Source organism: Hesperophylax consimilis, unplaced genomic scaffold (assembly GCF_061612785.1).
Source record: "Hesperophylax consimilis isolate HC1 unplaced genomic scaffold, BYU_Hcon_1.0 scaffold_32, whole genome shotgun sequence".
NCBI classification, from domain to species: Eukaryota; Metazoa; Arthropoda; class Insecta; order Trichoptera; family Limnephilidae; genus Hesperophylax; species Hesperophylax consimilis.
The window spans coordinates 2,858,990-2,875,092 of NW_028301262.1; the positions used below are offsets into that span (position 1 = coordinate 2,858,990).

At 33.1% G+C, this 16,103-nt stretch overlaps 2 protein-coding genes across 2 annotated transcripts; both read left to right on the forward strand.

Moving 5' to 3' along the window:
* Positions 1-323: 323 nt before the first annotated feature.
* Positions 324-3,643, forward strand: LOC149409300 (uncharacterized). Its single transcript, XM_089650012.1, has 3 exons — positions 324-578; positions 2,255-2,407; positions 2,497-3,643. The coding sequence occupies exons 1-3, from the start codon at positions 443-445 to the stop codon at positions 3,114-3,116; spliced, it is 909 nt and encodes a 302-aa protein (XP_089506138.1). The 5' UTR covers positions 324-442; the 3' UTR covers positions 3,117-3,643.
* Positions 3,644-11,598: 7,955 nt separating this feature from the next.
* LOC149409301 (uncharacterized) lies at positions 11,599-14,019 on the forward strand. Its single transcript, XM_089650002.1, has 4 exons — positions 11,599-11,835; positions 12,625-12,786; positions 13,732-13,853; positions 14,005-14,019. The coding sequence occupies exons 1-4, from the start codon at positions 11,706-11,708 to the stop codon at positions 14,017-14,019; spliced, it is 429 nt and encodes a 142-aa protein (XP_089506128.1). The 5' UTR covers positions 11,599-11,705.
* Positions 14,020-16,103: the final 2,084 nt, after the last annotated feature.

The window sequence follows — 16,103 nt, forward strand, 5'->3', positions numbered from 1 at the left end:
GACCATTGTTTGCCATCTTCAAGTCATAATCTAGTTTCCAGTTGCTAAACTTTTTTGATTCTATTTAAATATGTATATATTAAACTGTTTTGTTGCATAGTGTATTTTGGACTAAGACGGACATCCCAAGCGCGGAAAATAATTGAAAAATATTATTATCTGTTATTAAATAATATTATTTTACAATACGTGTTCGTTAACTCACGAATTGAAATGGCAACACTGATATGTAATCATAAACACAAAAATTGCGTTCTTAATTTTGTAGTTTCTATGGAAAAAGTTCTCGTCTGCTTGCTGTCACTTTTTTGTTGGTTAATTTATATTTGCATTACTACTTCGCCATTTTCTAAGCCTTGGAGTAAAACTTGTTCGAAATAGATATCCTTCAACCTCGTTATATAGTTAATAAAACAGAAATTCAAGATTCTTACGTGAAAGCATGGATTCCACCACTATCAAGTTAGAAACAGGCACAAGTGCGGAAGAGAGGGTCGCTACGATGTATACGGAAATCGAAATAGACAATCATTTTGTCAAGGAAGCATGTTCGGAAACTATTTATACTAACATTTTAGGTATGTTATTATTTTATTGCCTTTCGAAACTAAAACTGCCGTTCTTTACGCGACTGCATCGACATGATCATAATCGCGCACAGTGCATCTCACACTCAAACTAACCTCACCAAACTCAACAGCATTCCTCGATCCTGCATACGTTATTTTGCCGGATTGTTAACTATATTCATTTTTATAAGCTACCTGACACCTATCGTGAGCGCGCCTTTCTGCACGGTGTATGGAAGATGAATATTAATTCCCTCTAGGCTGGGAAATCTAGGATTTTTTTCTGAAAAATTATTTCATTTGGACCTTGAAGAGTCCTGAAATAAATCATTCATGAAATACAGATACTGTAAGAGCTTTATATTAGCTGTATTTGATGTCAACATTCACAATGCTACCATGAGTAGGTCAATATAGTCATTCTAAAACTTATAAAAACTGTCAAATATTCAAGTCAAATAACTTAACTTGCAACATGTTTAGTGTATCCATTTTTTTAAGAAGTTGATCTGTTATCAGGTGAATTTAGAACAACGGGACATTCCTATCTTAACGTAGTCAATATCACAGCAAAACCAGGGATTACAGAAGAAGAATGTGCATCGTTGAATACAGAAATTGACATCAAACTGCCAGAAATTAAAATGGAATTCTTGGAGCTCTCTGAAAAAATTCGCCAAACGGCGGGTAGAATCAGTATTTTATGTCACATCGGACAATGATCCGATATGCGTGGCACATACTTCGAACTCCAGTACTGACTATCTATATGCCTCATTGGTCTCCGTGCTCCGTGCCCCGGGGACAGCCTAGCACTGAGGGATGCAGCTTCTCCATTTACTGTCTCCCCAGCTTCAGACCATTTACATACATGTATATATTTCTTTTGTTAATTTAGGAGACGCAGTGCCGGCCGAACATGTACATCACTTTTCAGTTACTTGTTTCACCAGCTCATCATTATATATTTAAAATTTTTACTATTATTCCCCTCTTGTATATGTTTGGCGCTTGCATACCGCCACCTAACCATGTATGCGGGGACATTGGAGGTCTAGAGTCCTTATTTATGAAACTGTAGTCATTTATACCAAAAAATTAGCTTCCTTTCCAGAGCCCCGAAGGGGTAACAATAAGTCACCTATAACGGGACGGGAAAGTGGTGGGTCCCTCCAATGCCTCATTGGTCTTATAAAGAAAATCAATCATCTCGCGTTTTATATTTCATAAACCCTCTGGGATTATATTAAATACATGTATCGTGTATAATTTGTGATCCAATACAGTACTACAGCGATTCCATAATTATTATTCCATTGACTTTGAGATACTAGAAATTATGCATGAAATTTTTCAAGAATACAATAGATCGCTAAAATCGTCCCCAAAGCGAACATTCCACCTCATTTTTATAAATAAAAATCTTTGCAAAGTCTTTAAACCTATTTTTTTCTTCGTCGCAGTTTATTTAAAGGTAACTTATTACCTGCATACTTTTCTTAGTGTTGTAATTTTTATGCTTTCAATCCTCACTCATTAAGGCTAAGCTACTCCAAGTACCTTATCACCAAGAGCTTAGTTCGACAGTATTATGTAATGCATCAATACAAAAATAATAATGTAAATAGCACCGAAGTGCTCAGCATGTTTCGAAATATCAATGTACTGTTGTTTTGTTATTCCAGGTAGCATTAATATGGAGACAGTTCCCATCAAGGTAGAAGCAGGACTCCTAGAAGAGGATAGAGGGGGCATTGCTTGTGTGGAAATTGACATAGACCTGCCGGATGTTAAAAAGGAATGCTTAGAGCACTCTGCCAGTATTACCCAGACTGCAGGTAAAATCGTGTTTTGTATTTCTGAATTATTTTTAATAGTTTTCATCATATATACTTATTTATTGAACTTTATCCACTTTTTATTTCAGACTTCATAACGGACCTGAGGAATCACCCCATAGAGAAGGCTTATTTATGTTCCTACTGCAGCTATTCGTTTTCACGAATAGGAAATTTAGATCGTCACATGCGTACCCATACTGGAGAAAAACCTTACTCATGTTCCTACTGTAGTTATTCGTGTTCTCAAAAGGGAACTCTAACACTTCACAAGCGTACCCACACTGGAGAAAAACCTTTTTCGTGTTCCTACTGCAGTTATTCGTGTTCTCGAAAGGGAACTTTAGAACGTCACGTATTTACTCATACTGGAAAAAAACCTTATGCCTGTCCTTACTGCAGTTATTCATGTTCCCAAAATGGATCCTTAAAACTTCATGTGCTTACCCATACTGGAGAAAAACATTTTTCTTGTTCCGAATGTAACTATTCATGTTCTCAAAAGGGATCTTTAAAACTTCATATGATTACCCACACTACAGAAAAGCCTTTTTCATGTTCCGACTGCAACTATTCATTTTCTCTAAAGAGAAATTTAAAACGTCACATGGTTACCCATACTGGAAGAAAATCGTATTCATGTTCCTACTGCAGCTATTCATGTTCTCAAAAGAGTAATTTAAACCGTCATTTTCTTACCCATTCTTGAGAACATCCTTTTTGTGCTCGGTTTGAAACTATTCTATTATTATAACTATCATTTATGTTTAGGAAAATCTTTATTCTTCTCTTCTTTAATCTTTTTTTACAAAGGCACCACAAGGACCTGTTGCAGATGTTTGAAAGTCTCCTTAGACCGGCGTCTCCTAATCCGGCAGACCACACAGCTGGTGGACAAACCGCATCTCCTTAAACCCGTGCACTTCTGTTAAGTAACAAATCGTAGCGAACCACTTGAGGCGACCTTAGAAGAGGTGTTGGTTACCCAAATAATTTACGGGGCGGCGGTACCCATAATGACTGAAAAAAAACATTTATGTCGTGTGTTAAGAGCCAAACGACTTAACGTATAACTTATTCATTACAACTGTCCTCTGCCTTACAAAAGGTAGGTAAATTGTAACGGTTCATAAAGTAAGAGTTTTTTTATAATTGTCGCGTTGGTCCGCAAACCCTCGACACAAATTTTTTTCTTTTGTCTTCTTTCGGGAATTTTTTTCTTTTGTCTTCTTTTTCATTTTATCGTCAAATAGTCGAGTCATATAAGATAAGCTGGTTTAGCTAATAAAGGGAACTTGAAGCACCCAGATTTATGAGACGCATTCTAAATGGCAAATATACAAAATTAAATCAAATGCTAATAAAAATGAGAAATTTCTTATTATTCAACCTCTTTAATAACTGAAAGCACAAATATTTTTTTGAAGGTGCAAGGATACTAGAAATATATATATTATTATATTACAATATGTCAATTTTGTTTATCACAAGGAAAAATAGGAGTAGGAAAGGAGGCCTTAACCTTGTGAATGATGTTGCTTCAATTTATTGGTATTTCTGATGTTGGTATTTACCACCAGTACCAACTTTGATATTTTCCTTTGAATGTTCGCTAGCTGCATTTATATACCAACAAGCGATGAATCATCGACGATTTACTAAATCTTTTTGATTGGCGAAATGTTTCGATTCATTATCATGGACAAATCGATTCTGTCAAAAATCATCAGACAGTCCGAGACAATTGTTTTGAAAATATATAGTTGCGTTGCGCGAACAACAGGGAATAAAATACCTCCACAGTTTAACAACAAAAATCCTGTAAAATCTAAAGAATAACATTTAAACCAACATATTAAACAAAAGATAGAATCAGTGGAGTGAATCAGTGAATTCCAAAAACAAATAATAGTCCCTTTAACAGCATAAAAACCTGGTACAATAATACTTAACCTAAAAGTTGAGCGGTCAACTGTAAGTCAACGACTATACCTTAAAAATAAAAGTGAAACCAGCGAATATAATATCACATGAATATAGTGTTAATTAGACATTAATCAAGTGATATGTTATGCGGAAAAAATATCACTTTAAACCGAATCTAATATAATAATAATATTATAATTAATCTACCTACTTAGTGCAGTTAACACCTGTCAAAATATCTCCCGATCTTTAGTTTAAATTGAAGTCATTTAACGTATAAAAAAAACTTTAATAGTGAATAATCAAAGTTTAATACATAAAAGAGTGAATTTCAAATAAACAATAATAAAAATTCAAAAACTTTACTCAACAAACCTAACGGTCTTCCGATATCTAATTTGTCAACACCATTGTTTTTCAGTTTTAAAATAGTGCAAAAACAAAAAAAAACAACAGTAGAAATGAACAAAACAGTGTTTCCCTGATAAATTCAACATAAATAAAATAAAATAACAATTAAAAACTTTATCTAACTACCCTAAAACTGATCAAGAACATTATCTAGTGTCAAATAGTGTTTCATATATTAAATAGATCGCAAAAAGTGATTCTCAAAGCAAAATCCATGTGATCTTAAATTATATTCTGATACATTCAACAACAATATAAAAAAGCGACACTTAAAAAAAAAATCATAAATCATTCGTTATAATTTAAATAATTATTTATAATTTGTCGTACTACACCATCTATCGACAAATGGACCAAGCGAAACCAGTCACCTACCGAGCAATATCTTTCAAAAACTAGAAGTAAACCAATAGATGTCACTACAGTGTTAATTTAATATATTTTTACTACTGTTATTAAATAAATCAATTACCATTATCAAATAAAATCAAGAAACCTCGCATAAAAGACAAATATACAGAAACCGAATAAATAAATACATTATTACAATAAACGTAAATAATAACAAAAATGGACTGCTATAGTTGCGATAATATTATTAGTCCAAACAAGAGCATAAAATGCAGCATATGCTTAAATGCATTTCATTACACCTGCATAAATAGCACCGCAGAAAAATTTAAAAAAATGTCAAAAACACTCAGAGACAACTGGAAATGCAAAGAATGTAAAACATTGGATCCTAAAACTCAATCACAATCCAATTACACTCCTTCTTCTAGTAAGAACTTTCGGCCTTCCGACTCAACACACACTGAAAACCCAGAAAATATGAATTACATTATAAATTACATCGACAAAAAATTCGATGAAATGAAAACAGTGATTTTAAACAAGATAGAAACGGAATCTGCGGACAATAAAAAATCGCTTCAATTTATAAGCGACCAATACGATACATTAATAAAATCTATTGAAAAAATTCCACAGTTAGAAAAAGAAATATCTGAAATAAAAAATGAACTAGAACAAAAAAACATAGAATTCAATAGTATTTTAGTAAAAACAACAGAAATGGAACAGGCGACACTGGAAGAGTATCTCGAAATATCAGGTATCCAAAATAATGATCCTAAAATGACAAAAAACATAATAAAGGAAATAACTGCTGCGTGCGGAGTTCAAACTGAAGACACAGAAATTTCGAATATAAATCACATCCAAGATCGCCGACCAAACCACCCACCGAAAATAACTTTCAAATTAAATAACAAAAATAAAAGGGATGCCATACTATCATCAAGAAAAGGTCTCACCACGGAGGCAATACACCAGCCCGGAAAACAAAACATTTACATTGGAGAAGTAATGACGCCATATTACAAGCAACTAATGTGGAAATTAAAAAACCATGCAAAAATAATTAACTACAAATTTGTATGGTTTCGAAGAGGCCATCTATTAACCAGGAAGACCCCGGAAGGCAAAATTTTCAATATTAAACATTGTGATGACATTAACAAACTAACATAAACACAACTCCACACGTAAATACACTTCACATCATATACTTTCACAATTAATCACCAACATGGCGGATTACATGGAATATACAGACTCGGACAACCAACACTACTGTGTAAGTACAAACGATTTTAATATATGGACAAACATTACAAAAGAAAAAAATAGAATCAAAATATTACACCAAAACATTAGGTCAATTAATAAAAATTTTGATGAATTTACGATATACCTACAACAGCTTGATAATAATTTTGATATAATTGTGCTGACAGAATGCTGGTTGAACGATAAATATGTACCAAAAACAATAGAAAACTATAACACACACCACACAAAAAAACACAAAAATCAAAATGATGGCATAGTCATATACATCAATGATAAAATAAATACAATCGTCAAAGAAATACTCATAATAGACTCCAACTGCATACACATAGCATATGATAAAGAAACGTGTATTCTTGCGATGTACAGATCTCCATCCAAAAACGACATCACACATTTCCTAACTGCACTTAACAATACTTTAAAAGAAATCAACAAAAATAAAAATATCATCATCATTGGAGATCTAAACATAAACATCTTACAAAACGGACACCCACAAAACATAGAATACCTAACACTACTAGCACAGCATGGACTGGAGCCAACGATAAAGATTCCAACACGAGTCACACAAAACACAAAAACTTGTATAGATCATATAATGATCAAAACAAAACTAAAAACCAAAACCGTAGTACTTGAAAGCACTATCACAGATCACTACATGAATATGATAGCAATAGACACCGAAAACACAAAACCCAACCAAGACAAAATATTCACAAAAAAAATAATTAACTACTCAAACTTGAAAGAAAAACTCAAACAAATAGACTGGAGTACAATATACCAAATAGAGAACGTGGAGGAGGCCTGGGATAAATTTCATAACATGTTAGCACAAGAAATAAATAAAAACACTATCATAAAACAAGTAAAATTCACACACAAAGCTAAAAAAATTAAACTATGGATAACACAGGGAATATTAAACTGTATTCGTAAACGAGACAAAATTCACAAACAAATTAAATATACACCCTACGACATGGAACAACTTAACTACTATAAAAGATATAGAAACATCTGCACCAAAATTATTAGAGTGGCTAAGGAATTATATTATGGCGAAAAACTTAAAAAAGAAAAAAATAACCCAAAGGAATTATGGAAAATATTAAAAGAAGTCACATACACACAAAAATACAAACAGAAAAATACTATTGAAAATCTAAATATTAACTCCAAAAAATTAGATGTCAATACAAATACAGAAACTATAATAGCAAATCATGTAAATAACTTCTTTGCAAATATAGGAAAAGTTTTAGCGAACCGTAAATTGCATAACACAAACACACTAACACAAACAAATAGATCAAATATCAATAAAAAACCGACACAACACAGATTTACAATAAAAACAACCTCGGAAGAGGAAATTAACAAAATAATAAACACATTAAAAAACCGAATTGCTCCTGGATTAGATGAGATAACAACGGATTGCATTAAGATATTAAAAAATGAAATTTTGAAACCTATAACACACTTAATCAACCTTAGTATAACACACTCCTGCTTTCCTAGTACTCTTAAAAAAGGACTAGTTATCCCCATTTATAAATCCGGAGACAAAATGGAAATAACTAACTATAGACCAATCACTCTGTTAAACTCGCTATCAAAGATTTTCGAAAGAGTATTAAAAAACCAAATTATAAAATACCTTGAAGAAAACAAATTAATCTCGGATAACCAATATGGATTTAGAGACAAAATAGGCACAAAAGAAGCTTTAGCATGTACAGTAGATTATATACATAGCAACTTAGATCAAGGGTACAAATGCATAGCGATATATCTAGATTTAGCTAAAGCCTTTGACTCAATCTGCCACAATTCACTTTTTAAAAAATTAGAAAACATGGGTATCAAAGGCAAGGAACTTCAACTATTTAAAAGTTATATGAGTAACAGAACTCAACAAGTCAAAATTAACAACCATACTAGTAAACCACTGCCGATTACATATGGAGTTCCACAAGGAAGCATACTAGGGCCCGTTCTTTTTACTATTTACATAAATGAACTTTGCAGCATGAAAATAGACGGTGAAATAGTTAGCTATGCTGATGACACAGTTTTACTTTTCAAATCTAAGGATTGGAATAATGTATATAACATAGCGAATTTGGGAATCTCGCAAGTGAAAACATGGCTAGACTCAAACATACTTACACTTAACATATCAAAGACAAAATTCACAACATACAGTATAAATAGCACGGGACAGCCAAAAAACAATACAAACACCATAAAAATACACGAATGTTTAAACACCAACATCTGCGATTGCCCTCCTCTAGAAAAAACAGAACAAATAAAGTATCTAGGAATCGTAATTGACCATAACCTTAGATGGATACCTCACATCAAACATATCACAAATAAACTTCTCAAAACAATCCACATTTTCCTTAACATAAGAAACATATATAAAATAAAACAATTGAAAACAATATATTTTGCACTCTGCCAATCAATAATAGAATATGGAATTATTGCTTGGGGAGGAGCAACAAACTCGGCTATCAATTACATAGAAACCGCACAGAAAACGATCTTAAAGGTAATACTAAAAAAACATAGACTGACCGATACAGACCAAATATTCAACAGCTGTGACGTACTAGATATACGCCAATTATACGTTAAAACACTACTAAACTACATTTTTAACAAAAAAAATAAATTTCAACATACACAAAATAACACTAACAGACCAGTTAGACAAGCGTACAAAGAAAACATTAAAACTCCAACAGTAAATTCAACATTTGGACAAAGACACTACCAATACCATGCTATAAAAGCTTTCAACAGTCTAAAAATTGAAATTAAAATTGAGGAAAATAAAAATAAATTCACACACAAAATTACAAAATGGATTAAACAACAAAAAAGACAATATTACCAAAATGTCATAGCATAAAATAAAAATAAAACCTACACGTAACACACAAAACCAACATAAACACACATCACTCACAAACACACAAGATTATTTTCATTGTATTATTTTTTTAATTTTAAATGTATTATTATGTATTTTTATTTTTAATTTTAAATTTATTATTTTCTTTTCAAATTTACTATCTTCTCTTTAAATGTAATATGTAGATAAGATTTTCATATTATAAAATGAAGGCCTCAGCACGGGCAAGCCACCCAGTGAGGCCTACATTACTGGAAAACATAAATTGTAACAAAATAATGTACCAAATAAAAAAAAAAAAAAAAAATAAAAAAAAAATTTAAATCTAAGAGACTTAGGATATTATCCCTGGTTATATCCATTAGCCCTTTTGTCCGGCATTCTGGGTATTAATAGCCTCACCGATAGAAGGAAAACTGCTTAGCTGACAACAGCACATAAACTTCTAAACGGTAACATCTGTATTCCCGATATAATAGAAAAAAATGAGTTTTATGTCCCCGACAATTACACTAGAGCGCGCAGACATAGAACCTTTGTCGTTCCAAAATGCAGAACTAACTTACCATTAGTAATGCCGCTCGGTAAAATGATTCAGCTACTAAATTACCTGTCCCCTGATATACATATTTTCCAATTATATAATCAACAGTTCAAAAACGCGATTATTACTTAATAAAATAAAATAAAATGATTATTTATTATTGGTAATGTATAACTGTAAATGTGCATTTAAAATAAAATAAATAAATATTATTAATTTAACGACTTATATAACGCATTTAATTTCGTAGTCATTCCAATCATTATATTTATATTCGATCATTACGTTGCAATCTGCAAGTAAATAATAAACATCATTTCCAGTATAAAAACACTGCATTAGCACATTTTTTCGCAAATGCAGTTCTTCGAACCAAAATGTTGCCATACCAATGTACCAACCTTTGTCTCTGTACCCCCCGCCCCGCTGTACCCCCCGCCACGCTGTACCCCCCGCCCCGCTGTAACCACCGCCCCACCGTTCCCGAAAATGACAAAAATCTGCCTCTGTCCTCAGCTACTGCACCCGCTGAACTCAAAGCCCTTAAATAAATTAATCATTACATTGTTTTCATCTTTCGATTAAAATATTTCGATCATGTTAATATTTCGATCCTTCCCATCACTAATGGCAGCACAGATTAATTTCATCAACATCAATTATTTTTTTTTTTTATAAATTTAATTTAGATTAAATTTGATAATATTATTATTAAGTTCTGCAAGTGTTTTAGTTTTTTATTATTGTGACAGCTGTTTCGGCTTACAAGGCCATTTTCAAACTGTGGTTAGAGGATGTGTTTTTATTATTATAACATCGTATATGTTCTTGGAATCTAGTTGAGAATGCCCTCCCCGTTTGTCCGATGTAAGTGGCGTTACAATCGGCGTGGTCACATTTTAATTCATATAATATGCCACTGTTATTGAGTATAGGGATTTTACTTTTAGAGTTTTAAAGGCTTGTTCCTAAATTATTGTTTGTTCGAAAAGCTATATTTAAACCACATTTTTTAATTTCTTTTGCAACACATCCTCAAAATTCACAATTTAAAAACACATCCTCAAAATTCGCAGAACATCTCTTGGTGAATAATCATACCCCACTTAACAACAAGGGTCCTAAACCATTGCATATAGAAAAAAAGGGCATTAGATTAAATTTACTTGAACAATTAGAAATCAATAAACGAACGAATGACCCAAATTTAACACTAATTAATAAAGTACGGAAAATAATTTACTCACCACTTCTCAGTATTTTCACAAAACCCAAGCAGTATAATGCACCCAAATAATTCATAGCAATAAAGTCATTAGTAAATAATTAAGAACCCATTACCATTTACTGAGGGGAAAACATAGATTGGTTTAACCAACAATAGATCATGTCATCGGTGTAACCAGTAATAAATCAATGTATGCACCATCAAAATTTACATTTGAAATAGTATAAAAACGTCGTCTCAATGTGGACTAACCACAGTTTGAAAATGGCCTTGTAAGCCGAAACAGCTGTCACAATAATAAAAAACTAAAACACTTGCAGAACTTAATAATAATATTATCAAATTAAATCTAAATTAAATTTATAAAACAATTAAATGGAGTTCTACGAATTAAACACAAAAACAATAAATAAATCAATTATTTTCTTAATTCTTTTGTGTCTATGGATATAACTAACTTCTCTGCTCGCTGCCCAATTTTATTTGTGACATTTGATTTACTAGTTTCGTCATTTTGTAAATCTTCAATAAAATTATTCCCACCTTCTAAGAATCCTTTCAACCTCGTTTTAAAGTAAAAGTGAAATAGATATATCAGGTCCTACGTAAAACAATGGATTCCATCACTATCAAGTTAGAACCAGGCACAAGTGTGAAAGAGAGTGTAGTGTATAATACAATCGATGTTGACCATTCATTTGACAAAGAAGAGTGTTCGGAATGTATTTATGAAAATACTTCAGGTATTTCCTAGTTTTTTTTTGGTACATAACCGTTCAACAGATGTCAAATACAATTTATTTATGAAATTGTCGTTTTTTCCGTGACTGTATCGACATGGTCAAGATCGCGCGTAGTAAATGTCACTTTCAACCCATCCTCACCTAATTCAAAATAATTGTTCTTCTTTTACTACTGCCCCATTCGTACCAACGCTTTTTTATGGGTTGTCACCATTGATGTATTATATTTAGATGATAAATGAAGCGGAAAAATAGGTTCCGTTTTTTTCACCTCCAAATCTTCAAACGCTCTAACTAAAACCATACTAAAACTACCGATTTCGATCAAGTTTCGACGAGATATTGACATGGAGTAGCGCCTCTAATTTTAGCTCTATTGTCACATGTATTATTATTTGTATGCGTTACCTGACACCTCCCAAGAGCGCACCTTTATGTACGGTGTGCAAATGAGAGAACTATATCGACTCTAGGTTGGGCAACGTTGTAAGAGGGGTCTGGAAAATTGTTTTATTTGTACATTGAAGGGTCCTGCATTAAATCATGTAGAAATGGATGCACTTAGAGCGCTCTACATACGACCCGTTTTTTCTAACACAGTCTACACTTAACTACGAATGGTTAAAAGGGGTGCTTTCAATGTGACCTTGAGCATGTCAATAGTCACTCAAAATTTTACTTATATTTACGATGATATTTTGCGACGGTTGGACAGTCTAGTAACCCAATGTTAGAAAACGTATCTATTAAGCCATGTTTTTTGTATACAATTTTTTATTCTATTACCAGGTGAAATTAGTACAACAGAACTGGAGGGAGCCACTATCAAAGCAGAACCAGGGATTAAAGGAGAAGAAAAAAGTGTAAATCTGTATTCAGAAATTGACATCGAACTCCCAAACATTATAAAGGAATGCGTGGATCACTCTGACATAATTTCTCAAACAGCAGGTAAAACCATTTATTTTTAATTATTATTCTTAATGATTACAGAAAAAGTATTACTTACTCTTGTAATAAAATTTACAGGATAAGGTTAATTGAACAGTACCTTATGATTGTTGCTTATTTTGAGAACATGGCATTTAACGCGCTGCGCTGGTTATCATTTTTGTAAAACCTGCCTTGTAGTTTGTGTGCAGAATCCGAATTTGACAACTAAACGTTCAATCCAAAACTTACAAACTGACATTTTTAACTTTTATAAACCACGCTAAGTGTCTTAGCGATTATGTCAAACCTGAGACAGACAACGGGCGGCCCGTGGTGTGTTCAGTTGCTCACTTGTCTTTAAAGTAAATCCATAACATTATTTTACAGGATTTAAGTTCGACCAAATCAGCATCCTAGATTATGGAGGGTTATAATTTCAAAGACATTTTTTTTAATCGCACCTTTGGATTGGTTATCCTCAATATTCACAGTACTATTAGTATAGTAATTATTTGCTTATATCACGCTTTTTTGTCTCACTACGTCAAAATGCCTTTCTTTAATTTGAAGATTTTAAATATTTAATTCGATCAAGAATTATTAAAATTGTTGTGTTAATTAATACATCATCCCCGTATTGTATAAATCGTTTCCTCATGGCGAGCGGCATGCCCTTATATCCAATTTAATTAGTATACATCATACACCATGTATCATCACCATTACACTCACTTCCGCACCTAAACATGCGCTTACAATAATTGACCGATTTTTTTAAAAATACGAATCCGTTCTCTTTAAAGGTAGTAGATAGGTAGTAAGATAGATAAACTTATCGCCAAAAATACATATTTTTTGAATAATTTATTTTTTAAATATTAATTTTCTTCTTTTTAATGAATTGTACACATACAGTGGCCATGCGTATACATGAGAGTTTTAATGAGAGTTGTTCTCTTCCAGGTGCAGCATTCGGAGTGAAGAAAATTGATGTTCCGCAAGAGCGTGACGAACAAGACTACAATATTGGACGATCTTTTCCTTGCTATAAATGTGACGGAAAACTTCCTTCGAAGCCTGGATTAGTTGCTAATTTTCTTACTACTACAAAAAAGTCATTCTCATGCTCTTACTGTAACTATTTATGTTTTGATAAGTCATACTTAATTCGACACATTCGCACTCATACCAAAGAAAAACCATTCTCATGCTCTTATTGTAACTTTACATGTTCAGAAAAGTCAAGCTTAATAAGACACATTCGCACGCATACTAACGAAAAACCATTTTCATGCTCTCTCTGTAACTATACATGTTTAAGTAAGTGGAACTTAACTAATCACACACGCACTCATACAAAAGAAAAACCATTTTCTTGCACGTACTGTAACTATTCGGGTTCACTGAAGTCAAACTTAACTTTACACATGCGCACTCATACTCAAGAAAAACCATTCGCATGCCCTTACTGTAACTATTCATGTTCACAGAAGTCAGTATTAACTATACATACGCGCACTCATACAAAAGAAAAACCATTCTTATGCTCTTTCTGTGACTTTTCATCTTCGCGGAAATCACACTTATACTTACACGTTCGCACTCATACAAAAGAAAAGCCATTTTCTTGTTCATTCTGTAACTATTTATGTTCACGGAAGTCAAACTTAACTAGACACATGCGTACTCATACGAAAGAACAACGTTTTTCATGCACTTATTGTAAATATGCATGTTCAGATAAGTCAAACTTAATTAGACACATCCTCACTCATACTAAAGAAAAACCATTTTCCTGCTCTTTCTGCAGTTATTTATGTTCACGAAAATCTCACTTAATTACACATGTTCGCACTCACGCTAAAAAAAAACCGTAATCATGCTCTTACTGTAACTTTTTATGTTCACATAAATCAATCTTAACCGTACACGAGTTCACTTATACATAAGAAAAAACTTTCTCATTCTCTTACTGTAACTAATCATTTACAAGGAAGCCTGACAAAAGTAGATACAAGCTTACTCATACTAAGGAAAACCGTTTTCTTGCGTATACTGTAACTATTCATGTTAACAGGAGTCAAACTTAACCATAAACACGCGAACTCATAATAAAGTAAAACCATTTTCGTGTTCATACTGTCACTATTCATACTCACGAAAGTCGAACTTAACCATATACATGCTCATTCATACTCAAAAAAAATATTCTCATTCTCTTAATGTAACGTAATTAATTAATTAACTCTTAATGTAATGTAATTCATCCTCAGCGAAGTCAAACGTAATGTGAGCGTACTCATACTAACGAGAAACTGATCTCATGCTCCAAATGGAACTGTCTCAATATTCCTACTCATACTTAATAAAGGAAGCTTTTATAAATAGAACATCCAATAGACAGTCCCTAGGAAACGTCACCGAAAAACATGTTACAGTATTCGATCGGGTGACATTTATTTCAATGAGACCTCGTCAGTAATTTAAAACGTTTTCCATTGTTATTACGGTTTTGAAACACACATCACAAAGTTATTTCGGTTTTATTAGGGTCGGCCCCGAGTCAATCGGTGCCTGGGACTGGGTAAAAACCTCATATTCATTGTGTTAGGTATTTTCAGCGCCTTTGCTCCTCGGTTCCATAGTCGGACTGCTCCAATTGCACCTACACAGGGCCAGCCCTGGTCTTAGTCACAAGTCAACCCTGGTCGAAAGTCGTAGGTCGATGACAGATTACATGATAGAAATCCAACGAAGTGTAACCTCTTCATCTAATTCTACATATATTATACATCTGTGTTTCTATTGTATCGGTTAAACCAGTAAGAATGGTTATATTTACATTTACACGGTGACCGCCCTTATCATGTATTCCTGTGTCATCATTTACAAATATCGCCTGGCTAGCAGATCACGGCATATCATCGTCGCCACACATCATCAGTGTAACGTGTTTGTTTGGGATTGTATGACGAGCGATGTACCTAGTGTTTTAAAAAATATCATAATTCCGTTGTTTTTATGGAAAAACCTTTTGCGTGCAAACTGTCATTTATTTATTGGATACAATAAATTAAATACCAGTTTACATTCCTTGCTATAACAGAGAGTGGTTTATTTGTGAATATCAGTGTGAAATATTGTTCCCATGCGGGAAGCGGGAAGTAGGAAGGCGGTTGTGGCGGCTGTCGCCCGAATCCTTCCGACCGTGAACGAACTCAACGAACGAGCCGAATGTGACCGGAGGAACTAATTCCGAAATATTTCACATCGGACAACGATCCGATATGCGTGGTCCACTTCGTACGCCAAAGCTGACTCTATCTATATACCTT

Coding starts and splice junctions, on each gene's coding strand:
- LOC149409300 (XM_089650012.1), top strand. CDS start 443: ATGGATTCCACCACTATCAAGTTAGAAACAGGCACAAGTGCGGAAGAG. Junction 579..2,254: donor TATTTATACTAACATTTTAG/GTATGTTATTAT, acceptor TTGTTATTCCAG/GTAGCATTAATATGGAGACA. Junction 2,408..2,496: donor CAGTATTACCCAGACTGCAG/GTAAAATCGTGT, acceptor TTTTTATTTCAG/ACTTCATAACGGACCTGAGG.
- LOC149409301 (XM_089650002.1), top strand. CDS start 11,706: ATGGATTCCATCACTATCAAGTTAGAACCAGGCACAAGTGTGAAAGAG. Junction 11,836..12,624: donor TATTTATGAAAATACTTCAG/GTATTTCCTAGT, acceptor TTCTATTACCAG/GTGAAATTAGTACAACAGAA. Junction 12,787..13,731: donor CATAATTTCTCAAACAGCAG/GTAAAACCATTT, acceptor GTTCTCTTCCAG/GTGCAGCATTCGGAGTGAAG.